Here is a 26,973-nt window from a genome sequence, read left to right on the forward strand (position 1 = left end):
AGAATCCAGAATATAGGTTATCAGGGAATGGTGCGAATAGGGAGTTAATGCTTAATTTGTAAAGAACTTCTATTTGGGCTGATTGTAACATTTTGGGAACATATGGTTGAAATGGTAGAACAATATTGTGAGTGTAATTAACAGCAATGAGTTATATACATGAATGTGGTTAATAGGGAAAACTTTAGGTTGTATGTCACTAGAATAAAAATTAAAAAAACAGGATTATACAACACAGTGACCCATATTGTAAATGATGGGCTATAGGTAATAATACAATTATAAAATGTTCTGTCATGAATTATAACAAATGTGCCATACTAATGCAAGGTGTTAATAATAAGGTGATATATAGGAAAAAAATGCACCCTAATGTTAACCATGGATTATAGCAAATAAAACAATTATAATATTGTTTCTTCAATTGCAAAAAGGTGCCACACTAATGCAAAGTATTAATAATGGGGGGAGTATACAGGAAGCCTATATTTTTTTACATGATTTTTTCTGGAAATCTATAACTTCTTTAATTACAAAAACATACAAACCTTCATGGTCTCTTAGATATAGATGCCCAAGTGACAGAAACCCCATGCCTCTGCAGAGACATCAATATAGTGGACAACAAAAGAGGTTTCTACTGATTCACATAAGGTACAGAATAACAAAGCTGGTGAGTTTTACTATAGACAAAAACTATTTTAGATACACACTCTGTATAAGTGACAGCAATTCTCATGCAAAATGTGGCAGCCAGAACCTCTGTGGTAGCTGTGGAGAAACATCTCTAGCAAAATATTCATATAGCCAACTGCACTCCAATCAGATATAGCCACCTCATTCACATCACAAATGACACAATAGGTTTACCTACCTGGCATATCATGGACACCTCACGCTCCCTATCACCTACTTGCAGTGGGGTAAGAGGGCACTGGAACAATTGGCTCCAATAACTACATAAAGGCTATGAGGAAGAACAACTTACTGGGTGGTGACCCCATTTAAAGGTATTTAGGCACTGCAGTGTAAGGGAAACAAGGCACTCTAATGCATGTTGGGAAATACTAACCTTTGGGTGGTGTAGGAACAGGGAGATGCCTGATGAGGCTACAACTGCAAAATTGCAATCTCAATTTTTCCTTTTCCCCACTGGAAGTTCCTTCCCAAGGGTGGTTTGTGGTCTGGGAGTAGTGGTATTACCAGAAAGGCCCCCTTATTCTAAATTGGAAGTGATGCACAGGCATACCTCCTGACAATGGGACACTCTCCAAACCTTCAAGTACTTCAATATACTTCATGTCCTTGTTTGCTGTGATCTCTATGTTCCTGTTTGATAAAGCCTATTTGCAATAACATTCTAATGTATGGAATGACAAACAGATTCTGGAATCTGGGGACTTTCTAGCTAATCATCCCACAATTCTCCAGGACTGACATGTTTTATTGTATTTAAATAGTTTTATCTTTAGTTCCTTTCTAAATTTGATGGTAGTATTCAATGGTATTTTAGAAGAGGAGTATTTATGTACCATCAGACTCTACTCTTAAAGTGTGTTAATTTATTCATATTTGTTTTCACCTTTGCCAAGAACAATATATAACACTAAGGTAATAGTTAGGAATCATAATATGGTATTCTAAATGCTTGCATTAGCATTCAGTTATTTCCAGAGTGCTGTAAGACTTTTTTTAAGAGCAGCATAAAACAACTAAAATGTCTAAAATCTAACACTAGATTTTCAGCAACCTTTGTTGCTTACATATATGTAAGTATTCATCTTAGTTAATATCATTTTATATTACTTTCCACAAAATTCACCATTCAGTACACCCAGGTCACTTCATGACCCTACATTATTATCCCATGTATTTTCAATAGTAAGACTTGTTTAATATTCTTGATTTTTTGCTGAATTGTGTGCTCAAGTGTTCATATATTTTATTTTACACTACAAGTTTTCAGATTTGACATCCACTGAAGCTTTTCCAAAATTGACTTTAAGATTGTCTTTTCAGCAATGCTAAGGAATGAACGATCACTGAATATATTCTTTCATACATGACACATATAAGAGTTTCATACAGTTTAAATTATCACTTGCCCTACAAGTGCTGCTGTATGAAATGATTTTGTGTGATTTTTCATTGAATAACTTCTCCAGCACTAATTACCTGGCACTTACCCAAAAGGCTCCATCCTCCTGGTAAAGACTTTTCTCTCGTATTTTACTAGTCATTGCTATGCTGAGTGTTTTACTGCACACCAAGGCTAGTGCTTGGTTGAAGGCAGAACCAGCATTTCTCTCCTATGGAGTTCACTCATTTTTTAAAGGACAAATATTAAATTAAAGCATTGGCAAATTGACTACAGACACAGAATTTCCCTCATGATTTCTGTGGTTAGTCTATCATAGAAGGGGATGAAGACTTCCATGTCCCTTGCATTGATATTATGAGTTTTCTTGTGTTGTATATCATCAGACCATCTACTAATGGCTTTGCTACAAAGATGATATATCAATTCTCTCCAACATGAATTGGCTTAGATTGAAGCAGTTAGGATGACTAAAGGCTCTATGAGAACTGATTACAGTGTTTCTTCAGTGTGTAAGTTTTCCAGTATGTTTAAAAGATAACTCAAGAGCTAAAGTCTCATCTATGTTCAAAATATATGTGGTATGCGTTCTCTCATGTTGTCTAAGGTCAAAAGAGTGTCTGAAGCCTTTCATATGTATGGAATTCACAGGGTTTCTCTCCAGTTTGAGTTCTCTCATGTTGTCTAAGGTTAAAAATAAATTAAGGTTTCCACACATGGATATTCTTATGGTTTCTCTCCAGTATGAGTTTTCTCATGTTGTCTAAGAATTACAATATGAAGGCTTTCCTACATAAATGACATTCATAATTTCTTTCCAGTGTGACTTCAAATGTTGTCTAAGGCCAGAACATTGAATGAAGGCTCTCCTGCATAGATGACATTCATAGGGTTTTTCTCCAGTGTGTTTTCTTATGTCATCTAAGGCCAGAACACTGCATGAAGGCTTTCCCGCAGAGATGACATTCACAGGGTGTCTATCCAGTGTGAATTCTCTCATGTCGTCTAAGGGCAGAACACTGAATGAAGGCTTTCCCACACAGATGACATTCATAATGTTTCTCTCCAGTGTGAGTTTTCTCATGTCGTCTAAGACCAGAAGTCTGAGTGAAGGCTTTCCCACATAGATGACATTCATAGGGTTTCTCTCCAGTATGAGTTCTTTCATGTTGTCTCAGGGAAGAACATACAGTGAAGGCTTTCCCACATAGATGGCATTCATATGGTTTCTCTCCAGTGTGAGTTCTCTCATGTTGTCTCAGGGAAGAACATACACTGAAGGCTTTCCCACATAGATGGCATTCATATGGTTTCTCTCCAGTATGAATTCGTTCATGTTGTCTAAGTTGGGAAATATTACTGAAAGTTTTCTCACACAGATGACATTCATATGGTTTCTCTCCAGTGTGAGTTCTCTTGTGTTGTCTAAGGCCAGAACACTGAATGAAGGCTTTCCCACATAGATGACATTCATAGGGTGTCTCTCCAGTGTGAATTCTCTCATGTCGTCTAAGGGCAGAACATTGAGCAAAGGCTTTCCTACAAAAATGACATTCATATGGTTTCTCTCCAGTATGAATTCTCTCATGTTGTCTAACTTGGGAAGTTTTACTGAAGGTTTTCTCACATAGATGACATTCATATGGTTTCTCTCCAGTGTGAGTTCTCTCATGTTGTCTCAGGGAAGAGCATTCAGTGAAGGCTTTCCCACACAGATGACATTCATAGGGTTTCTCTCCAGTATGAATTCTCTCATGTATCCTAAGTTTAGACATTCTGTTGAAAGCTTTACCACATAGATGACATTCATAGGGTTTCTCTCCAGTGTGAGTTCTTGCATGGTATCTCAGGGAAGAACATTCAGTGAAGGCTTTCCCACATAAATGACATTCATAGGGTTTCTCTCCAGTATGAATCCTCTCATGTATCCTAAGTTTAGACATTATACTGAAGGTTTTCTCACATACGTGGCATTCATATGGTTTCTCTCCAATAGGAGTTCTATTGTAATGTGTAAGGCCAGAGCTTTGAATAAAGGCTTTACCAATGAGGTCACATTCATATGATTTATTTCTTGTGCAAATATGCTTTGGTTGATTAAAAAATGACTGTTCACTGAGGGCTTTTCCAAATAGATGGCTGAAATAGGGTTTCTTTCCCATGTGAGTTAATGTATGTTGCATCACTCTGGATCTGTGAGTAAAATCTTCTGGCAATTCACTACATGTAAAGCCATTCTTTTGCGTATGAGATCTCTGCTTTGGGGAAGTAGATGAGAGAGTGTAAAAGGTTTGTCCATATACATCCATTTATTCATTTCTCTACATATAATTCTAAACTTATCATTTAGTGAGCTTCTATTTAATATCTTTCCCATTTTAGTAACATATACATGTTATTCTGCATGCAGAGAAATATTCTCTTGTGTGCAGTGCTATCTCATAAATTTTCAAGACAATATAATATTTCAAAGATTAGGTATATGAGTCATGTTTATGCAATTATCTCTTTTTTTTTTTTAACAAAAACTCAGGTTATTTTTTTGTTCAGGTAATTTTTCCCTAAATTCAAACATTGCAGACATTTTCTGGATTAGCACTTAAACACAACTTACTTAAAATTAGTCAACTGTACTGAATTCATAATTTGTTCCATTACAGGGTATCTATTTGGAAGACTAGGGTTCACCCACATGAAACTTACCAATGACATGATGGTAGATATGTTCTTCCTGCAGATATGTAGCATGGATATCATTTCTTGCTTTTTAAGACCACTTTCCCCACTTGAAACAACTACCAAAACAAACAAACAAAAATAATAAATTGCAAGACTAATGTCAGGGAAATGAAAAGCTTCAAAAGTCCCAAATGGCCCTATAATTATGTTTCAAATATGACACTCATCTGGGAAAGAATATCAAATTAAGGAATACTCCAGGCTGCAGAAAACACTACATGATACTGACAATTAGAAAACTTCTTAGAGTAGAATAAATATTTAGAAAATATTTAATCCACCACTTATCCTTTCAGAAAATATTCATTGAATTCCCAGCACTCTTCCTGAGTGTTAGACATTGAGTACCAAAAAAGACATTAACCTGTGGCCAAGAAGATTACATTCTAGGGGGGTGATAAACTAGATATAAGTAGTGAGTGGAGGACCAAATTTATTTTAGGGCATTGTACATGTTATAAAGTAACATTTATACATAAAGAATAAAAATAAAACATATACTATGGACACACCGTTCTAGACACTTCCCAAAAAATAAATATTAGATAGATAGATAAATTTGAGAAACTCACCCACTGAGACAAGATGACTGATACTCTCCAGCATCACATCTCTGAACAGTTTTTTCTGGGATGTGTCCAGCAGGGCCCACTCCTCTTTGGTGAAGTCTATAGCTACATCTTTCAAAGTCACTGACTCCTAAAACAGCACACGTAATGGGATTCAAAGAGGGCCAACTCTACTAATGGCCAGAGTAGGATGTCTGAGAGGACAGCACTGAGGAAGTGCTTACAGAAAGTTCAAACTCTGTTTTGAGTATCAAGTTAGATTATTCTTAGTAGTGAATGCTTATCTGCCTTTCACACACATAGACACAGAAGTGAATATATAAACCAACATTATAAAGGAATATCACAAGATGTGGTATGCTATAACCTGGAAATTTCCTAATAAACTGGTAATTATGATTTTCAGGTGTGATTATACAACTTGAATTTCAGCACTCATAACTAAAATACTCATTTCCACCAATTTCAAGTAAATCTACAGACTCTACACAAGGCAAGCAATATCCATGATTCAACACTTCTATATCACAACTATGGTTAGATTATTGCCCTAGAGGACCTCAGTTTACATTCATCTATGAAATCATTTCACAACCTATCACAAACTTGAAAGACCCAATGAGCTAACGCGTAAAACACTTCCTATCTAAACATAAACAAAGGTCTATTATTCATTACAATGGCAGAGAACCTTACAGCTAAGTCCAACATTCTGTTGAACTAAACAGATATCATACAGAAATTTGGATCAGTAGATGCTGCCTCAAGCAACTCTACATAACTCAGGTGTTCACCGAAACATTAAGTACAGACGGTTCAGCAGCACACACCTCAGACCTGAGACCACTATACTGAAGGACGGCCCTAGCCTGGATCATTCCACTTGCATGAGACCTTCCAAACTCAACTTTCCTCTGGACCTCCAAATACCCATGCTCATTGTCTCTTGTATCTTCCTCTTCTTTATCTGTTCAAGAGTAGAAGAAGCTTCATAATCCATTCGGGTCTCTAATTCAAAAATTTTCATGGGGCCATAAATGTTTCTCTATCTGCTACACTACCACTCCTAAACTGCACACCAAAATTAAAGAAAGAATACTTCTTATCATTGTTTCCATTTATAAAATTTGAGTAAGTTTTATATACAAAAATGGAAACTGGGCAATTGGAAACAAGTGGGCAAGGAGAATTTTAGTTATCTTTTTCAAAGTTTTCAAAATGTGCACATAGATAATAGCAAAACTTTATAAATTTGAAGTAGGGGAAAATAGATTCCTCATTTTCTTCTATTACCAAACTCTCACTTGTGTGCCTCTAAACACTGCACAGCCCTCCAGCCTAGCATCTATAACACTGCACTGCTGAAATATCAGCTTCCCTACTTTACTGTAAACTTCTGTGCTTCCTCCTATCACCTATGTTCACTGCATGACTAAACGACTTGCAGGCATTAATATGAACAATGAGCACAATAAGGACATGGGATGGATGAGAAAAAACCTCTCTCATCTCTCCAGTGAATAGTAGAGCCTTAATGGAGACTGGAACAAGTTAGCGTAACATTGGAAAGGTGATTAACTATTGATGAACCCCTAATCTACCTTAACCATCCCAGAGGCCTGGATAAAATTAACTGGATCTCAGAGTCTTGGATATATTCCAAATGAACTTAGACTAACCATGCCAGTAGGAGAAACCTGCCCATCTGAAAACTCCTGTAATTTCAGTAGAAAGAATTCCCCACTCACCAGTGATTGCATTGTCAGTAACTCAGTTGCCAATTGTCTTCCTCTGGGTTTTCACTCACAACCAGATAGGCACTAGCTTAGCAAAGCTGAGAATGGAGAAAGAATCCATAAGTCTCTGGTCTTAAGCCAAAATTTCCAGACCCACCATTCTGAATCCCTACCCTTCACCTAGGAGTAACCCCAGTCCAATCAATAAGACGTGACGTATGCTCCAAGAGAAAAAGGAGGAGTAGCTTCCTCTCCCAAGGTCAAGATTAAGGTCTTGGCTACTATGGCTAATAAAAAAGATATGAATACATTCATTTATGATAAGGACATGCAAGTCACTGAGTTATTTTCATGCATGTCTTTATGTTATTACTCGTCAACCCATATACTGGATAAAGTTAGTGTAAGCCATAAGGTTTTTACAATCACATGGCCACATGATAAAATTTTATAGTTACACAATCATTATCAAAGATCAAGTTTACTGGATTACAGTTCAACAATGTTAGGTATTTCCTTCTGGCTATTCTAATACACTAGAAACTAAAATGAAATATCCATATAATGAATCAGTAGTCATAACCATTTGTTAAATCCTAATTATCCAGTTACACCTCCTCCCTTTCATTTGATCATTCTCTTAATCTTCAGGGATATCTGGGCAATGACCATTTTAGGTTCTTCATACTGGAAAGGGGTGTAGGCCTTATGGGGAAAAGGAATGAAATTGGTTTATAGTCTTGGAGAGACTGGTACATCTGTGTTTCAGGGCTTGTTTGGCATAGGAACCTGGAGACCTTCAGTTTCTGGAAAAATAAACTTACTAAGTAAAACTTTCATAGAGTCTTAGTTAGAACCCAGGGTATACTTTAGGGTTTTCAGGAATAATGTTGGTTGGGGCTTGGCATACTGTGGCAATTTGCAATAACTGCCTGAAGATTGCATAAGAGTAACCTCCAAAATGACCTCTTGACTCTATTTGAAATCTCTTAGCCACTGAAACTTCATTTTATTTCATTTCTTTTCCCCCTTTTGGCAAAAAGGCATTCTCAATCCCACGATGCCATGGTCAGGCTCAACAATGGGAATTATCCCTAGGAGTCAAGTCTCACATTGCAGGGATACTTACACCTGGGAGTCATGTCCCATATAGAGGTGAGGGTAGTGAGTTTATTTGCAGCTGGCTGAGAGAAAGAGGCCACATCTGAGCAAGGAAAGAGGCTCTCTGGGGGTGACTCAGGCATAATTATAAGCTTAGCTTCTCCTTTGCGGGAATAAGTTTCATAAGAGCAAGCCCCAAGATTGAGTGCTTGAATTATTAAATTGGGATTCCCTAATGCTTGTGGGAATATCAGGAATTCCATAGGTGAGGAATTTTAATATTTTCACATTTGTCCCCAGTCCCTCAAGGGTTCCTTGCAAATACATTTTTTATTTTCTGCTCCATATACTCTGGGGTGCATCGGGGTATCATATTAACTTATACATAATAGCAAGAACTCATTACCCATTCTAGATTCCATGCAACCATATTGTTTAAATAAACTGACCATACAGGTTATATTAGAAAGTGTGCCACAGGAAATATAAATATTTTATCAAACAAACAACTCTTTAATAACAGTCAAAACTCAGGAACACATGTGATTGCTGTTAAGAGCTTACAATCTATGAACCTTTACAACAAACTTCATTGAATAAGCCACACTGCTGAATTGTTGATTGCCCAATTTGTGTCCACATTCTATCTCAATACCTATGCTCTCAAATTCTATTCTCAGCATTTGCTCATTGTAGTTATATTAGTGAGGCCTTACAGTATTTGTCCTTTCATTTATGGCTTGTTTTGATCAACAATGTCCTCACAATTCATTTGCCTGTGTGCTGGTTTGGATAAATTATGTCTCCCAGAAAAGCCATATTCTTTAATGCAATCTTGTGGGTGCAGGCTGATTTGTGTGTTGATTAGGGTGGAAATATTTGATTAAATTATTTCCATGGAGATATGGACCTTGTCCATTCAGGGTGGGTCTTAATTAAATCACTGGAGTACTGTAAGAGAGCACACAGATGGAGCTCTGAGCAGCAGAGAGACTTTTAGAGAGATGCTTGGGAGCTGACATTTAAGAGATGCTTAGAGATGTTTGGAGATGCTAGGCCAGAGATATTTTGGAGAAAGCCATTTTGAAACCAGAACCCTGCAGCAATGGATCAGAAGACACCAGCCACATGCCCTCCCAGCTAACAGAGGTTTTCTGGAAGCCATTGGCCATTGCTTCAGTGCAAGTGTCCTCTTGTTCATGCCCTAGTTTGGACACTTTTATGGCCACAGAATTGTAAATCTGTAACATAATAAATCTCCTTTTATAAGGGTAGATCCATTACAGGTATTTTGCATAATGGCAGCTTTGGCAAACTGGAACGTATTTTTGGTACCAGGAGTGGGGTGCTGCTGAGTTTGCAAATACCAAACATGTTGGAACAGCTTTTTTAAATGGCTAAGGGAAAGAATCCTGAAGAATTGTGTGGTGCTTGATAGAAAAGGACTAGATTGTTCTGAAGAGGCTGTTGGTAGAAATATGGATTCTAAAGATACTTCTGATGAGGGCTTACACAGAAATGATGAATGTATCATTGCAAACTGGAAGAAAGGTGATCCTTATTTTAAAGTGGCAGAGAATTTGATAAAATTGAGGCCTGGTGGCAGATGGAAGATAGAATTTGAAAGTGTTAAGCTCAGATACTTACCTGAAGAGATTTCAAAACTAAATGTCAAAAATGCAGCTTGGCTTCTCCTTGCAGCTTACAGTAAAACGTGATAGGAAAGAGATAAGCTGAGAACTGAACTCCTGGGTACAAAGAAAGCAGAAACTGATGGTCTGGAAAACTCTGGGCTTCCAGAAAGTGAAACCCCAGAGGCTACAGCCCCACAGGAGGATTTAACAAAACCTGGAACCTGACTTCCATTTCAGTACAAGCCAGGATTGGAGACGGAGTTACCCAGAAACGACTTGTGGAAAATCCCATTGTTTGAGTGGTTTGATGCTTGTATGCTGCATGCCAAGCCAACATTTTTTTTTTTTGTGTGTGTGTGTGTGTGTGTGTGAGATCTGTATAGATGGAACTACTGCCAGTCTGTACTAAAGTGACAGAAAAGAGGCAGACGGAAAGAAAAATTTCTTCAGAGAAGGCAGAACCATGGAAGCCAAAGCCTGGAGCCAAGAAATCTTGAGCAAGGATAGCAGAGCAACCCATGCACATTGAAAGGGTGCATTTGCCCTGGAAGCAGAGGGGAGGCCTTCTTCCTCAATGCTCAGGAAGAGTGCTGCCACCCCAAGCCTCAGAGAGGGTGGAGCACATTCCCTATAGATTGGGGAGAGCCTGGCCACCACTCCACTATTCTGAAGGGGTTGAGTATGTGCCTCAGAGTTGGAAGAGTCTGGGTGCCGCCCCAATGTTTGAGGATGGTTGGGCCAAGGAGAAGATAGTCTCCTATGTTGGAGCACTCACTCCAGCATTTGGAGAGAAAAAGGCCTCTGCATAAGCCTGTGCTGCTCTCTCAAGCCCTGAGGATAAAATATCATTCTATAAATGACTCTCTGACTTTGAAATCTAATGAGAAGTTTGTCCGGTGGGTTTTAGGAATTGTTTTGGTCCTGAGAAACCTGTTTTCCTTTCAATTTCCTCCTATGGCAATGGGAACATTTATCCTATGACTGTCCCTCTTTGTATATTGGAAATGGATAACTTGTTCTGAGTTTCACAGGTCTGCAGCAAGAGGAGAATGTTAGGATTTTGTATTGGTGTATATTTTGGTGGAATGAATGTATTTTTGCATTGAAAAGAACATGACTTTTTGGAGTTCAGTGGTGGAATGTGCCAGTTTGGATATATTATGCCCCCCAGAAAAGCCATATTCTTTAATACAACCTTGTGGGGGCAGACTGATTAGTCTGTTGATTAGGGTGGAAACACTGATTAAATTATTTCCATAGTGATGTGGACCCTGCCCATTCAGGGCAGGTCTTACTTAAATCACTGGAGTCCCATAAGAGCTCACAAAAAGAAATAGCTCAGAGCGGCTGAGAGAGACATTTTGGAGAAAGCCATTTTGAAACACAACCTGGGAATAAGGGACCAGGAGACACCAGCCACGTGCCTTCCCAGCTGACAGAGGTGTTCTGAACACCATTGGCTGTTTTTCAGTGAAGGTATCCTCTTGCTGTTGCCTTAGTTTGGACAATTTTATGGCCACAGAACTATAAATCTGTAACTTATTAAGTCCTCTTTATAAAAGTCAATCCATTTGTGGAATTTTGCATAATGGCAGCATTGGCAAACCTGAACAGCCTGGTTGCATGCTTCATGACTTCATTCCTTCTTGCAGCTGTTCAATATTCTATTGTATTTATACACCACAGCTCACCCTTCTATTCACCCATCGATGTACCCTTAGGCCACTTCCCATTTTCATGTTCAATACTATTGCAAATAGTATTCTCTGCTGCCATAAGCACAGGTGTGCAAATGTCTGTTTATGTCCCTGTTTTCAGTTCTTTCAAGTATATACCAAATAACAGGATTACAGGATCACATGGCAACCTTATACTTAGCCTCCTCTGGAACCACCACACTGTCCTCCAGAGGAGCTGCACCATTCTACTTCCCTACCAACAGTGAATAGGTATATATCTCTCTCTCTCCACATATTTTCCAGCACTTGAATCTTTCTGTTTATTTTTAAACAGTTTTACTTGTACAGCATGCAATCCATCCTAAGTGAACAACCAATAGCTCCTGGTATAATCACATAGTTATGCTTTCACTACCACAGTCTATATGAGAACATCTCCATTTCTTCCACAAAAAAAAGAAGAAGAAGAAAATAATGGAAAAAAAGAAAAGAATAAAAATAAAATATAAAATAAAATAGGAGAAACAACAACAAGGTCGAGAATCCCATACCCCTCCCTTATATCTCCCTCTGTTGACATTGGCTTTGGTGTGTTGCCTTTGTTATATCAATGGAAAAACAGTACAGTATTATTGTAAACTATAGACCCTAGTTTGCACTGATTGTATTTTTTCACACATTCCATCCCATTTACAACACCTTGCAATGCTGACTTTCACTTGTTCTCTCTCACGTAAAAACTTTCTTATATCTGTTCATAATGTGTATCATTGTCCACTCTAGTTTTTGCTAAGTTACACAGTCCCAGTTTTATCCTCTATCTTTTCTTCTGGTGTCATACATGCCCCTAGCTGTGGTATATAAGCACAAGGAATTGAACATGAAAATAAGAAGCAAAGAGCCAGACATTGAACCCAGAGAGGAGAGAGAAATCACCATGTGACAGAAGACTGTCATCACTCGAATGCTACTGAAAAAGCATGGCCTTGCCAACACCTTGACTTTGGACTTCTAGCCTTCATAACTGTGAGATAATAAATGCTTGTTGCTTAAGCCAACCCATTGTGTGGTACTTGTCATAGCAGCTCTTGCAAACTAAGTATGAATGAATTTTTGGTATTCAACTCCTCTTTTTTTTCCAATATGATTTAAAAACAATTACCTAAAACAATAATCATAAAATTATGTTAATGAGCACATGATGTATAAAGACGCAAACATGACAATAAAAACATAAGGAAGGATTGCTGGTGCTGTATAAGACTGGAGATATTTTATACTATTCTCCTTTGTTAATATTAATTCTCTGTTAATATTAATTCAATAGAGATTGTTATAATGTTAAAGATTATTGTAATCACTAGGTATTTTAGTTTGCTAAAGCTAATGAAATGCAATATACAAGAAATGGGTTGGCTTTTACAATGCAGATTTATTAACTTACAAGTTTGCAGTTCTGAGGCCATGAAAATGTCCAAATCAAGGCATCAACAGGCAATGTTTTCTCCCTGAAGAACACCTACCAGCAATCTGAGACTCCTCTGTCACTTGGCAAGGCACAAGGCCAACATCTGCTAGTCCTTCTCTCCTGGGTTTCACTGCTTTCAGCCTCTGGCTTCAGTGGCTTCCTCTCTCAGCTTTGGCTGTGTCCTTGTCTCTCAGCTTCTCTCCATATTCATCCCATTTATAAAGGACTCCAGTAAGAGGATTAAGACTCATCCTGGATGAGGTGGGTCACATGTGAACTTAAGATCCTACTCACCAAAGATCCTTCATAATTAGTCCATACCCACAGGGAAGGATTAGCTTAAGAACATGATTTTCCGGGGCATATAAAGCCTTCAAGCCATCAAACTAGGGTAAACACTAAGAAAATAAATTAAAGGGTCCAAAAAAAGAAATGAGAGAGAAATAAAAATTGTATACTACAAAAAAATTAATTAGCCCTCAAAGAAGGAGTAATGTAAGCCATAAGAAACAAATATATATATATATGATATACAGAAAGCAAAGAAATAACAGAAATAATTGTTTCACATATATGTGAAAGTATTTCACATATAATGGATTAACCACTCCAACTAAAGACCAAGGATTGGCAGAATGAATGGTAAAAATGACCCAACTACATTCTGTCTGCAGGAGATTCACTTTAATGCAAAACAAAAACAGGCTGAAACAGACAGGATGGAATATATTTCATGCAAACAGTAACCAAAAGAGAGCTGGGTGAATACAATAATATAAGAAAAAATAAGTAAAAAATTGTGAGGAGTCACAGAAGGATATTATGTACTGATAAAATACTCAAATCAGTGAAAACACAAAAATTACAAACATATAGAAACCTAACAACAGCTCCAAAATTATGAAGCAAAAAGGAAAAGTAAACTACATATTTATACAATAATAATTGGACATGTCAATACTCCAATTCCAAGAATACACAGAACAACCAGACACATGATCAATAAGCAAACAGAGGACTTAATCAACACTAAAAACCACTTAGACCTAACAGACATATACGAACACTCCACACAACAGCAGGAGAATATGTATTATTCTCAAGTGCACACGGAACATGTCCCAAGGCAGACCACATGTCTGGTCAAAAAACAAGTCTAAAAATTTTTAAAAGACTAAAATCACACAAAGTATCTTCTCCAACCATAATGGAATGAAACAAAAAATCAAGAACAAAAGGAAAACTAGAAAACTCAGAACCATGGAAATTAAACAATACCCATTTAAACAAGTATTGAGTAAAAAAAATGAATCACAAGGGAAATTAGAAAATAACACAACATACCTAAATTTACGGGATAAAGGGGCAAGCAGTGTTTAGATCAAATAGATACCTTTAAACAGCCAGTTTAATAAAGAATAATCTCAAATCAAGAAACTAACTTTACATTTTAAGGAGCTACTAAAAAATAGCAAACTAAACCCAAAGTTACGAAAAAGAAGGGAGTAATAAAGATTAAAGTAGGCATAAGTGGAATTCAGAAGGGAAAAAACAATAGACAAAACTCAACAAAATCAAATTTGGCTCTTTGAAAACAGCAATAAAATTGACAAACCTTTAACTAGACTGACAAAGAAAAAAAAGAGAAAACACCAATAACGAAAATGAGAAATAAAGTGGGACATTACTACTGACTTTAGAGAAATAGAAAGGATTGTTAGAGGATACTATGAACAATTGTAAACCAACAAATTAGAAAACATGCAGTTGGGACAAGTTCTTAGAAAGAGACAAATTACAAAAACTGATTCAAGAAGCAGTAGAATATCTTAGCAGAACAATAATAAGCAAAGCATTTGAGTCAGAAATCAGAGACCTCCGAATAAAGAAAAAGGCAAGACAAGACGGTTTCATTGTCGAAATCTATAAAACATTTAAGGAAGAATTAACACTGATACTTCTCAAGCTCTTCCAAAAAATAGAAGAGATAACCAAAATGGGATACATTCATACAGTGGAATACTGTTCAGCCCAAAATAGGAAAGAAGTAATGGTATGTGCTACAACAACGGAAGAAGTTCAAAAACATGTTAAGTAAAAGACAGACACAAAAGTTCACCTTTTTTTATAATTCCATTTACATGCAATATCCAGAATAGATAAATCTATGGAGACTAGAGAATGAGATTAATGGTTGACAGGGTTTGGTAGGAGTGAGGAATGGGGAGTGGCTATGTAGGTGTGGGTCTTCCTTTGGGGATGATAGAATATCTGGCATCAGATAAAGCTGAAGCACAATACTGTGAATATACTAAATGCCACAGATTGCTCACTTTAAAATGGTTAATTTTATGCTACATGAAATTCACCTCAATAAAAAAAAGTGTAGATAATCAAAATCACAAATATTGCATGATATTTTATTGAATGAAATCCAATTTACTTTGGAACATAAAGTAAATTATTTAATGAACATTTGTTTCTAATTTTTTTCATGCAAAATTGACACCATATTCATAGAAAAATTAAATCGAAAAATGGCAAATTACCTGGGATTCCTTTCAAATGTAAAATTCCCATTGTGAATGAAATGACAATAAAATAATATCCTACACTGTACTATGCACTAGAATATTACTTAATTTCTCCTTGTCAAAAACAGGTATAAAACTGTCTTCCCATTTTCCTTAGGATAGCATTCTAAACTTATTCTAAGGAGTATTATGGCCTCTACCCTACTACTCCCATCCTCCATTCTTCACCCAAGTAACTAGTTTTATTTTTCTCACATCATAAGCATTTATTTATTGAAATCTTCCTATTTATTCATCTTCCATATATTAAATTTCCAATTTTATTTGAGAATTCCAGCCTTTTGCTTATAGGGACCCAGTGTTTTTGGCTCCCCCTTCTTGATCTCCAGTAGATAGAATGATTCTTTCCACATATAAAAAAGTCAGAAGTATTTATGAAAGAATAAAGGAATGAATGAATCATCCTACCTGCCATTCAAAATGACCTTAACTCTTCACTGTCCAACAGCATGAGGGTTATAATTTTGTAATTGTCTGGAAAATCCAATAAAAATGAACAGTGTGTACCAAAGAATGAAGCCCAGTCTTGGTTTATTATCTGTGTAATCAGGGCCTGACCCCTGGAATATAGCCCTTCTTAGATTTATTAACTGCTTTAAAGAGAATGCAAAATAGAGGGTGTGTGTGCTTTGAGAAGTAGGAAGTGCAGGAATTTGACAGAGGAGCAAAGTACTGCTTTCCTCTGGAATCTATTAAAGAAACTGGTTGACCTCAGTATATCTTAAAATGTTGGAGATCTGCTGAGTCCTCCAACTAAGCTGTGAGCAGGCCTGCTTCACCTATGCTTTTATAATCCTATTCATATTCAGAGATTTATTGTATTAAAGCAATATGTTAAATTTTATTGCATGAAATTCTGCCTCATTATTCTTTTTCCCTATCTTTGACTCTTCATATTCTTTTACTATTTTTGTCTTGAATCTATTTCATTCATTTTCACTGCCTCTACCAACATTATAGGTCTCTGCTATGCAAATCTGTAAGTACTAGCCATATGTGGTTATTAAAACTACATTGAATTAAAATCAAATGAAACTAAAAGTTCAGTTCCTCAGTAGCACCAGCCAAATTTCAAAAGCTCCATAGCCACATGTGGACTGTGCAGAGATAGAACAGTGTGCTGGTTTGTATATACATGTCACCAAGAAAAAGCCATATTCTTTAATGCAATCTTGTGGGGGCAGAAGTATTAGTGCTGATTAGGTTGGAATCTGCTGATTGTTTCCATGGAGATATGACCCATCCAACTGTCAGAGACACCTTTGATTAGGGTGTGACCTCTTGATTGAATGTTTCCATGGAAATGTGACCCCACCCATTCAGGGTGGGTCTTGATTAGTTCACTGGAGTCCTATATAAAAAGAGCTCAGAGGGACCTCAGAGCAACTGAAGAGTGACACTTTTAAGAGGAGCTGCAGCTTATAGAAGACAAAATGCCCCAAGAGCAACAATAGGAGAACGCCATTTTGAAATGCAACCTGGGAGCAAGCAGATGCCAACCACGTGCCTTTCAAGCTAACAGAGGTTTTCCAGATGCCAATGGCCTTTCTCCAGTGAAGGTACCCGATTGCTGATGTGTTACCTTGGACACTTTATGTTCTTAAGACTAACTCTGTAACCAAATAAACCCCTTTTATAAAAGCCAATCCATTTCTGGTGTTTTGCAAAATGGCAGTACTAGCAAACTAGAACAAACAGTATCTTCACTGCATACAGTACTAGTCGACCTGTGGTTCAGCATCTTGGGCACTTCACTGCTCTTTCTGTTTTATATTCTTTTTTGCTCCTCTCTACTAATTCCCTTATGTTCCTTTCCTTAAGTGATGCTGCCATTGTATTTCTTTTAACTCCTTAAAACAAGTGCTAATATCTTTTAAGTGATTAGTATTTTCCACAATATAAAGTAAAGAATTTTCCTATGAATAATGGCTTAGCTTTTTTTTTCTCATTCAGGATGTGGTGCTTTCATATATATATATATATATATATATATATATATCTTAGATAATTGGGGAATCCATTCTACCTTCAACATTACTGAATTTCTTTGGATATATTGGATGTTGAACATCAAGAAAGGTTGGGTTTTGATATATGATCCAATTTAAGAGGGTAGGTATGTCAGTTTGTATATATTATGTCCCCCAGAAAAAGCCATGTTCTTTGATGCAATCTTTTTGGGGGCAGACATATTAGTAGAGATTAAGTTGGAACATTTGGATTAGGTTGTTTCCATGGAAATGCACCCCACCCAACCGTGGGTGATAACTCTAGATAGTTTCCATGGAGGTGTGGCCCTGCCCATTCAGTGTAGGCCTTGATTACTGGAGCACTATATAAGTTCAGACAGAAGGAGTGAGCTTGCTACAGCCAAGAGGGACACTTTGAAGAATGCACAGAAGCTGAGAGTAGCTGCAGATGAGAGACAGTTTGAAGACAGCCGTTGAAAGCAGATTTTTACTCTGGAGAAGCTAAGAAAGGACAAATGCCCCAAGAGCAACTGAGAGTGACACTGTGGAGAGAAGCTGCAGCCTAGAGAGGAACATCCTGGGAGAAAGCCATTTTGAAACCACAACTTTGGAGCAGATGCCAGCCACATGCTTTCCCAGCTAACAGAGGTTTTCCAGATGACATTGGCCATCCTCTGGTGAAGGTACCTGATTGCTGATGTGTTACCCTGGAAACTTTATGGTCTTAAGACTGTAACTGTGTAACCAAATAAACCCCCTTTTATAAAAGCCAATCCATTTCTGGTGTTTCGCATTCTGGCAGCATTAGTAAACTATAACAGATTTTGGTACCAGGAGGGGAGTGCTGGTGCTGCTAAGTTTGCAAATACCAAACATGTTGGAAAGGCTTTTTAAATGGATAAGGGGAAGATTCTGGAAGAATTGTGAGGAACTTGATGGAAAAGATCTAAACTGCTTTGAAGAAACTGTGGAAATATGGACTCTAAAGATACTTCTGATGAGGCCTTGAGCAGAAATGATGGAAGTGTCATTGCAAACTGGAAGGAAGGCGATCCTTGTTTTAAAGTGGCAGAGAATTTGGCAAAATTGAGTCCTGGTGTTGGATGGAAGGCAGAATTTGAAAATGACGACCTGGAATATTTAGCTGATGAGATCTCCAAGCAAAATATAGAAGTAGCCTGGCTTCTTCTTGCAGCTTATAGTAAAATGTGAAATTACTATAGTTTATAGAAAAACCTCAAGCTCCATGGCTCTGTCTTTGAAGAAATTTTTCCTTCAATTGGTTCCCTATCTCCTCCAGTCCCGACTGGCAGGGGCTCCCTCTGTAAAGAGCTCACAAAAGTTCTGTTGGCTTTGCATGAAGCACACAGTGGTCAAAGCCATCAGACAATAGGACTTTCCACAAATCCTTTGTGCTTATTTCACCCCCTGGAAGTCCAGAGTTTTTGAAACCAGAACTCCAGAGCAGACGCCAGCCACGTGCCTTCCCAGCTAACAGAGGTTTTCTGGATGCCATTGGCCATCCTTCAGTGATGGTACCCAATTGTTGATGTGTTACCTTGGACACTTTATGGCCTTAAGACTAACTGTGTAACCAAATAAACCCCCTTTTATAAAAGCCAATCCAATTTTGGTGTTTTGCATTCCAGCAGCATTAGCAAACTAGAACAGAAGGCTTATGATTTACAGTATTAATTGGCAGACATATTTGAGTTTAATACTTTCTTCATATTAAAGCTTATTTTGTTTTACATTGTGATTGGTCTTTGCTTTTCTGTGTATTGCTAGAATGTAAGAGGCAAGGACACAAGAATATTTATTTTTGTTTAACTTCCATTTATGTCCATAACACTTGGACTAGTGCCTAGCCCATTATTATTGCTGGGATTTGAGAGAGTCTGCTTAATATCTCTTTAACCCATTGAATTACTGAACTACAAGGAAGATAAGGGTTAGATGAATGAGATCAGATTTTTTTATTGACAGAGATGTATCACATGGTTTTGCTGAGTGCAAAGAAACATGCCTAACAATGAGCCACAGTACTAAGCAAATCTATCCACACAGACCAGGAAGGGCCAGGCAACAACAAGCGTGCTTCTACATGCCAATGAACGCTTTTCTGTATTAAGGCAACATTGCAAGATTTATATGAATGGAACCACTGCCAGCCAAGACTAAAAGGGACAGAAAAGGGAAAGATTGAAGGCAAAATGACTTCAAGAGGCAGAACCATGGAAGTTGAGGTCTGCAGCAAAGACACCTTGGGCTGACAGAGAGGACCCATCCATGTATGTGGAAAGGGTGAATCTGCCCTGGAGCTTGCAAAGGGCAGGCCTTCCACCCAGTTGTTCAGGAAGTGTTACCACTCAAGTGCTCCCAGATGCCTGGGGGACTGTGAAGAGCTTGGGTGCCCTGATGTTTAGGAAGAATGCTGCTGCTCCAGCCTTCAGACAGGGTGGAGCACATTCCTGGCAATTGGGGAGAGTCTGGTCACCACCCCATTGTTCTGAGGGGGTTGAGACTGTGCTCTGGAGATTGTGGAGAGTCCACCTGCCACCCCAATGCTTGAGTAGGGTGATCCTAGAGTTTGGCCACCACCCCAGTGCTGCTTGAAGGGCGTGGAGCTGAGAGTATGACAGTCAATCCAAGTTTGGGGATGTTGGGAGTTTTCACCTCAGTGTTTGGAGAGAATAGGACCACTGTGCAAGGCCTTGGAAAGGATGAGGCTGCCGATCTGTCAAGCCTCAATGCAAAACATCCTTCTGTAGATGATTTTCAGACCTTGAAATCTAATGGAGTTTGCCCTGTAGGTTTTTGGAACTGTTTGGGAATGGTGACCCCTGTTTTGTTTTCAGTTTCTCCCTATGGAATTGGGAATATTTATCTATGACTGTTCCTCCTTTGTATATTGAAAGCAGATAACTTGTTCTAAGTTTCACAGGTCCACAGCCAGAGAGGAATTGTGCCACACCTAAAACTGATTTTGATTAGACTTTGTACTTAATATTGCTACTGAAAGGATTGAAGGCTCTTAAAATACATATTGTGATGGAAAGAATTATTTTGCATGTGGGAACATGTTTTTTTTGGGGTCCAGAGGGTGAAGTGTGGAAGTCTGAAACTGTATGTACCCCAGAAAAGCATGTTCTTAAAGCTAATCCATTACTGTGGGTGTAGACCCATTGTAAATAGGATCTTTTGGTGAGTAGGATCTTAACTTGAGACGTGACCCACCTCATTCAGGGTGGCTCTTAATCCTCTTACTAGACTCCTTTATAGAGGATAAAAAGACAGAAGAAGCCACAGAGAAGCTGAGAGAAAAAAGGCAAAGAAGCTAAGAAGTCAGAAGCTGAAAGCAACAAAACCCAGGAGAGAACAACTGGCAGACACTGCCATGTGCCTTCCCATGTTACAGTCAAGAGTACCAGATCACCAGTGGCCTTTCTTCAGGAAGAAGGTATCATCCTGTTGATGCCTGATTTGGAAATTTTCATAGCCTCAGAACTGTAAACTTGCATGCTAATAAATGCCCATTGTTGAAAGCCAGTCTATTTCTGGTATATTGCATTTCATCAGCTTTAGCAAACCAAAACAGTAGGTGTGATTTTGTAATACATTTAATCTCCATTTCATTACATAGTTCCTGTTGACTCTATACTGGAGTCCATTATGAAATGAGTTTGCTTTGACTTCTTTCACTTAATATATGCCCTTGTCACAGTCTGCATTTGACCATGTAAATTATTCTTAGCTCATCTATGGGTAACACTTACAAACAGGAATTCTCCAAGTCCATCTCTTGCTGTGATATTGGTGAAAGAATTTACAGGTTCATAATATAAGGGTCATAACTGGTTTCCCTGAAGGCTTTGTAGATACTCTCCAGTATCTCATCTAGTTGGTAAACTTGTCCTCATATTTGACTTCTGTTTCATTTTTTTTGTCCTGATGTTAAATATTTATCTTTGAATTACAATGTGTGGGGAATTTGTTAATTTTTATTGTTTTATACTTCTTTATCCACATATAGGGTGGGCATCCCAATGCTCTAAAATTAAGTATCTTTTAATGTCTTAGTGAATTAAATCATGAAATTCTTTGTCATAACATTCACTTTGGTATCTTTACTCATAATATTGACTTTATTAGTTTTGGATCTGTCTTCCATAGCTTTTAGTTACTCTCTACTCATTTAATAAGTCTTATTTTTCATTTTCCCCTTTCTCAAGTGTGATTTTTTTAGAAATGTCTGTTTTCCTTTCTTTTATATCTAAATAATTCCATTATTTTATACCTCATCTGAGATGGCTCTTTTCTGCTTTTTCATTAAGTCTTTTAACTCTGCTAATTTTCCTTTTTCTCTTACCTTAATATCTCCTACTTCTATGCTTGTAACTCTATTTTGAAGTCCTACTTATTAACATATTTATGGTTTTTCCATCAACACATTCTTATTATTACATGAATGCATGGTGGAAATTAGTGCCATCTCATGACAACATGAATGGCTGACAAGAAACTTCGTTTTGTGGTCTTGTTGGGGAGCAGGAACAATGAAGTCAAAGGCTTATGACAGCGGTATGGTAGTCACATGGCTCCCTGAAAAACAACAACAAAAGCCCCTGGATTTATAGCGTTTTCTGATTTCCACTGGGCATGTACATACACTATGGCCAATCTCAAGTGACCAAGGTTTAACAACTGTCTCACAAATGTGAATATTTAGTAACGAGCTCTTAAAAGCCAATACATGGAATAGCTAGAAGTAAATACCTGAAAATACCAAACTCCCAGTAGCCTTGACTCTTGAAGACGATTGTATAACAATGTAGATTACAAGGGTTGACAGTGTGATTGTGAAAACCCTGTGGATCGCACTCCCTTTATCTAGTGTATGGATGGATGAGTAGAAAAATGGGGACAAAAACTAAATGAAAAAATGGGTGGGATGGGGGGTATGATTTGGGTGTTCTTTTTCATTTTTATTTTTTATTCTTATTCTGATTCTTTCTGGTATAAGGAAAAGGTCAAAAATAGATTGGGGTGACGAATGCACAACTGTATGATGGTACTGTGAATAGCTGATTGTACACCTTGGATGACTGTATGGTATGTGAATATATCTCAATAAAACTGAATTAAAAAACAAACAAACAAAAAACAAAAAAACAAAACAAAACAAAAAGCCAATATATGCCAGCTCAAGCTTACTTCTAGGTGAGGAGTTGAAGGACTGTATTGAAAGAAAGTAGTAACCCTGCTCTGCTGCCCCAGGGCAGGAATGTACTGGCAGATTGGAGACAGCCAAATTTCACCAGTGATACCAGGTTCCCTTTTAAGAAAGTTAATTAGGGTAGATCCTCCCATCTCTGACTCAGTGACTCCTTGAGTGGTTCTTACTTTTAATGGCCAGAAGTTGCAGAGAAAACTAACATGGCTCCTTTCTCCTGTGACCCCTCCTTACTCGTAATGGTTTCCTCTGCCCAAGGAGGGAAAAATCACAGGGTTTCACTGCTGCCCAAGATGAATATCAGAGAGAGTGAATGAAGCTCAATGACTGTGAACACTCAATACTGAGAAGAAGCCCTTGGTCACAAAGGATTTCTTGCACAGTTTTAGCATCAACTCTCTTTAGTGTTGAATGGGATCTAGCATTGATTCACATATTCAAATGTGTTCTGGGGGCCTTTCAAGGATTGAAGCCCCAGGGTAGCTATCCAGGAACCAGGTGGTACAGCCTCATCAGCCCTAATCAGTTTCTGAAAAGAGTTATGGACAAATAAGACATTGGATCTCCTTTTCTAGGGTTTCTAACAAAGACTGAAATGGATAACTAAATTAGAAGATCTGGAAGGTTGAGACTTCTTTCACATATCTTAGGGCCATGAGATTGAATACTGGAAATTGTCATGATCCACATAAAAATATTAAGGATGGGGTGAATGGTAGTGTAAATTACATTTTCAGTTTAAGTATGAGTGGAACCTCAGGTAACATACAGATGACCCAGACATTTCTGTCTTAATTACAGAGTTATTTCTGTCAGCACTAGGAATGGAAATTCCCTGAACTCAGAAAATGTCAGTAACTCATCTAAAAAAAAAAAAAAAAAAAAAAAAAAAGGAATAATGAGGACCAGTACCATATCATTGCAGAATCAGCATTTTAGGATAGTTCAAAATGGGAACTAACAGAAGTATATGCCATGAAGTCACAAATACTAAAAGAGAGTTGAGAGTCTGGGCACTTACCCTCAAAGCCTTTTTATTGCAAACTAGTAAGAGAGGATGTTCTAGTTTGCTAATGCTGCCAGAATGCAAAATACCAGAAATGGATTGGCTTTTATAAAAGGGGGTTTATTTGGTTACAAAGTTAAGTCTTAAGGCCATGAAGTGTCCATCAACAAAGGGTACCTGCACTGGAGGATGGCCAATGATGTCTGGAAAACCTCTGTTAGCTGGAAAGGCACGAGGCTGGTGTCTGCTCCAAGTTCTGGTTTCAAAATGGTTTTCTCCCAGGATGTTCCTCACTAGGCTGCAGTTCCTTTTCAAAATGTCCAGTGAAAGATCACATCCACATTTGAGTGATCATATCTCCATGGAAACATCCAATCAAAAGTCTCCAACCCAATTAACACCAATATGTTTCCTGCCCACACAAGACTGCATCAAAGATAATGGCATTTTGGGGGACATAATACATCCAAACCAGCACAGAGGACCTACCTATTATTTGAGCCTGAAGATGCTGATTCTCTGAGTATCAAAAATGGTGAGATGTGGAAATTTCTTAACATGATTGTGCCAGTCTGAATTATGTCTCCCTAAACACCATTATCTTTGATGCAGTCTTGTGTGGGTAGACCTTTTAGTGTTGATTAGATTGTAATTCATTGATTGTTTCCATGGAGATGTGACCCACCAACTGTGGTAATAACTCTGATTAGATAATTTCCATGGAGGTGTGGCCCCACCCACTCAGTGTGAGCCTTGATTAGTTCACAGGAGCCCTATAAAACCTCAGGCAGAAGGAGCGAACTTGCTACAGCCAAGAGGGATGAAGAGTGCACAGGAGCTGAGAGAGGAGCTTCAGCTTACAGAGACATTTTGGAGATGGCCTCTGAAAACAGACTTTTGCTCTGGAGAAGTTGAGAGGACAAACGCCCCAAGAACAACTAAGAGTGACACTTTTGAGGAGCTGAAGCCTAGGGAGGAAAGTCCTGGGAGAAAGCCATTTTGAAACCAGAACTGCGGAGCAGATGCCAGCCACATGCCTTCCCAGCTAACAGTAGTTTTCTGGACACCACTGGCTATCCTCCAGTGAAGGTACCCGATTGCTGATGTGTTACCTTGGACAGTCCTTAAGACTGTAACTGTGTAACCAAATAAACTCCCTTTTATAAAAGCCAATCCATTTCTGGTATTTTGCATTCTGACAGCATTAGCAGACTAGAACAATGATAAAGGCCCCCAAATACCTTAACTTCATGCCTAATGGTGAAATACTTAAAGCATTCCCCCTAATATCAGGAACAAGACAAGACACTTTCATCACTATTTTTCAGAATTATACTAGAAGTTTGAAACAACACGATTAAGCAAGAAAAGAAATAAAATTTATCCAAATTGGAAAGGAAGAGGTAAACTATCTCTATTTGTAGACAAATTGATCTTACATTTAGAAAATCCAAAGGGATAAATCGAAGAAAACTATTATATCTAATAAACAATTTCAGCAAAGTGGCAGTAAACAAGACCAACATGCAAAAAAATCAATTGTTTTAATATTGTTAGCAATTAACAATCCAAAGGAAATTAAGAAAACAATTCCATTTACAGTACAACCTGGAAGGTAAAAAATCTAAAAGTAAATTTAACAAAGTATGTTAAAGACTTGTACACTGAAAACTAAAAAACACGACTGAGGGAAATTTCAGAAGCCCTAAATAAATGGCAAGATAGTCCTTGTGCCATTCTGGACGTATTATGTCCCCTCAAATGCCATGTTCTTTGACACAATCTTGTGGGGGCAGACATATTAGTGTTGATTAGGTTGGAATCCTTTGATTGAGTGTTTCCATGGAGATGTGACTCAATCAAATATGGGCAAAATCTTTGAATAATTTCCATGGAGGTGTTATCCCACCCATTCAGGGTGGGTCTTAATTGAATCACTGGAGTCCTATAAAAGTGTTCACACACAGAAGGAGGTGCTGCAGCCAAGAGAGACACTTTGAAGAATGCACAGGAGCTGAGGGTGGAGCTGGAAAACAACCTGGGATTAGCAGATGCCAGCCATGTGCCTTCCCAGCTAACACAGGATTTCCAGATGCCATTGGCCTTCCTTCAGTGAAGGTATGCTTGCGTTGATGCCCTCATTTGGACATTTTCATGCCCTTTAGACTGTAAATTTGTAACCAAATAAATCCCCTTTATAAATGCCAATCCATTTCTGGTGTTTTGCATAATGGCAACTTTAACAAACCGGAACAGATTTTGGTACCAAGAGTGGGGTGCTGCTGAGTTTGCAAATACCAAACATGTTGGAACAGCTTTTTAAGTGGATAAGGGGAAGATTCTGGAAACATTGTGAGGAGCTTGAAGGAAAAGGCATAGACTGCTTGGAAGAGACAGTAGAATTATGGACTCTAAAGATACTTCCGATGAGGCTTTGAACATAAATATTGAATGTGTTGTTGCAAATTGGCAGAAACATGATTGTTGTTTAAAGTGGTGGAGAATATGGCAAAATTGAATCCTGGTGTCAGAAGGAAGGCAGAATTTGAAAGCGACAAGCTGGGATACTTAGTTGAGGTTATCTCAGACTATGTGTAGAGGATGTTGCCTGGCTTCTCCTCACAGGTTATAGTTAAATGCAACAGGACACATATAAGCTAAGAAATGAACTCTTGGGTACGGAGAAACCAGAAATTGATGGTTTGGAAGATTCTGAGCTTCCAGGAAGTGAGACCCCAGAGAATAGTGCCCCACATGAGTATTTAATGAAAACTAGAACCAGCCAGCCATTTCAGTACAAGCCAGGATTGGAGATGGAGTTATCCATAAAGGATTTGTGGAAAGTCCTGTTGTCTAATGGTTTTGACCCCTCTATGCTTTATGCCAAGCCAAAGAATTTTTTGTGAGAGCTATGTAAACAGAACCACTGCCAGTCTAGACTGGAGGGGATGAAGAAGGAACAAATTGAAGGAAAGACTTCTTCAAAGACAGAGCCATGGAGACTGAGGTCTGGAGTCAAGAGGTTTGTGGCAGGGAGAGTGGAGCAGCCCACACATGTAGAAAGGGTGAATTTGTCCTGGAGGCAGAGGGCAGGCCTTCCGCCTTGATGCTCAGGAAGAGTGCTGCCACCCAAGGCCTCAGAGAGG

At 38.1% G+C, this 26,973-nt stretch overlaps 1 protein-coding gene across 2 annotated transcripts in view; it reads right to left on the reverse strand.

Annotated features, from left to right (window-relative positions):
• Positions 1-249: 249 nt before the first annotated feature.
• LOC119539563 (zinc finger protein 596-like) overlaps positions 250-26,973 on the reverse strand; it is a 63,759-nt gene continuing 37,035 nt past the window's right edge. Inside the window, exons 2-5 of one of the 2 annotated variants that reach the window (XM_037843263.1) lie at positions 7,155-7,240; positions 5,410-5,536; positions 4,802-4,893; positions 250-4,353 (exon numbers count right to left, since the gene is read on the reverse strand). In XM_037843263.1, coding sequence (XP_037699191.1) covers positions 3,076-4,353; positions 4,802-4,893; positions 5,410-5,536; positions 7,155-7,166 — 1,509 coding nt within the window. In that variant the 5' untranslated portion in view covers positions 7,167-7,240 and the 3' untranslated portion in view covers positions 250-3,075. Of the gene's footprint in view, positions 4,357-4,801; positions 4,894-5,409; positions 5,537-7,154; positions 7,241-26,973 lie in introns of both variants that reach the window. The other variant, XM_037843262.1, reaches the window with a different exon arrangement.

The sequence above is a fragment of the Choloepus didactylus genome, chromosome 7 (assembly GCF_015220235.1).
Source record: "Choloepus didactylus isolate mChoDid1 chromosome 7, mChoDid1.pri, whole genome shotgun sequence".
NCBI classification, from domain to species: Eukaryota; Metazoa; Chordata; class Mammalia; order Pilosa; family Megalonychidae; genus Choloepus; species Choloepus didactylus.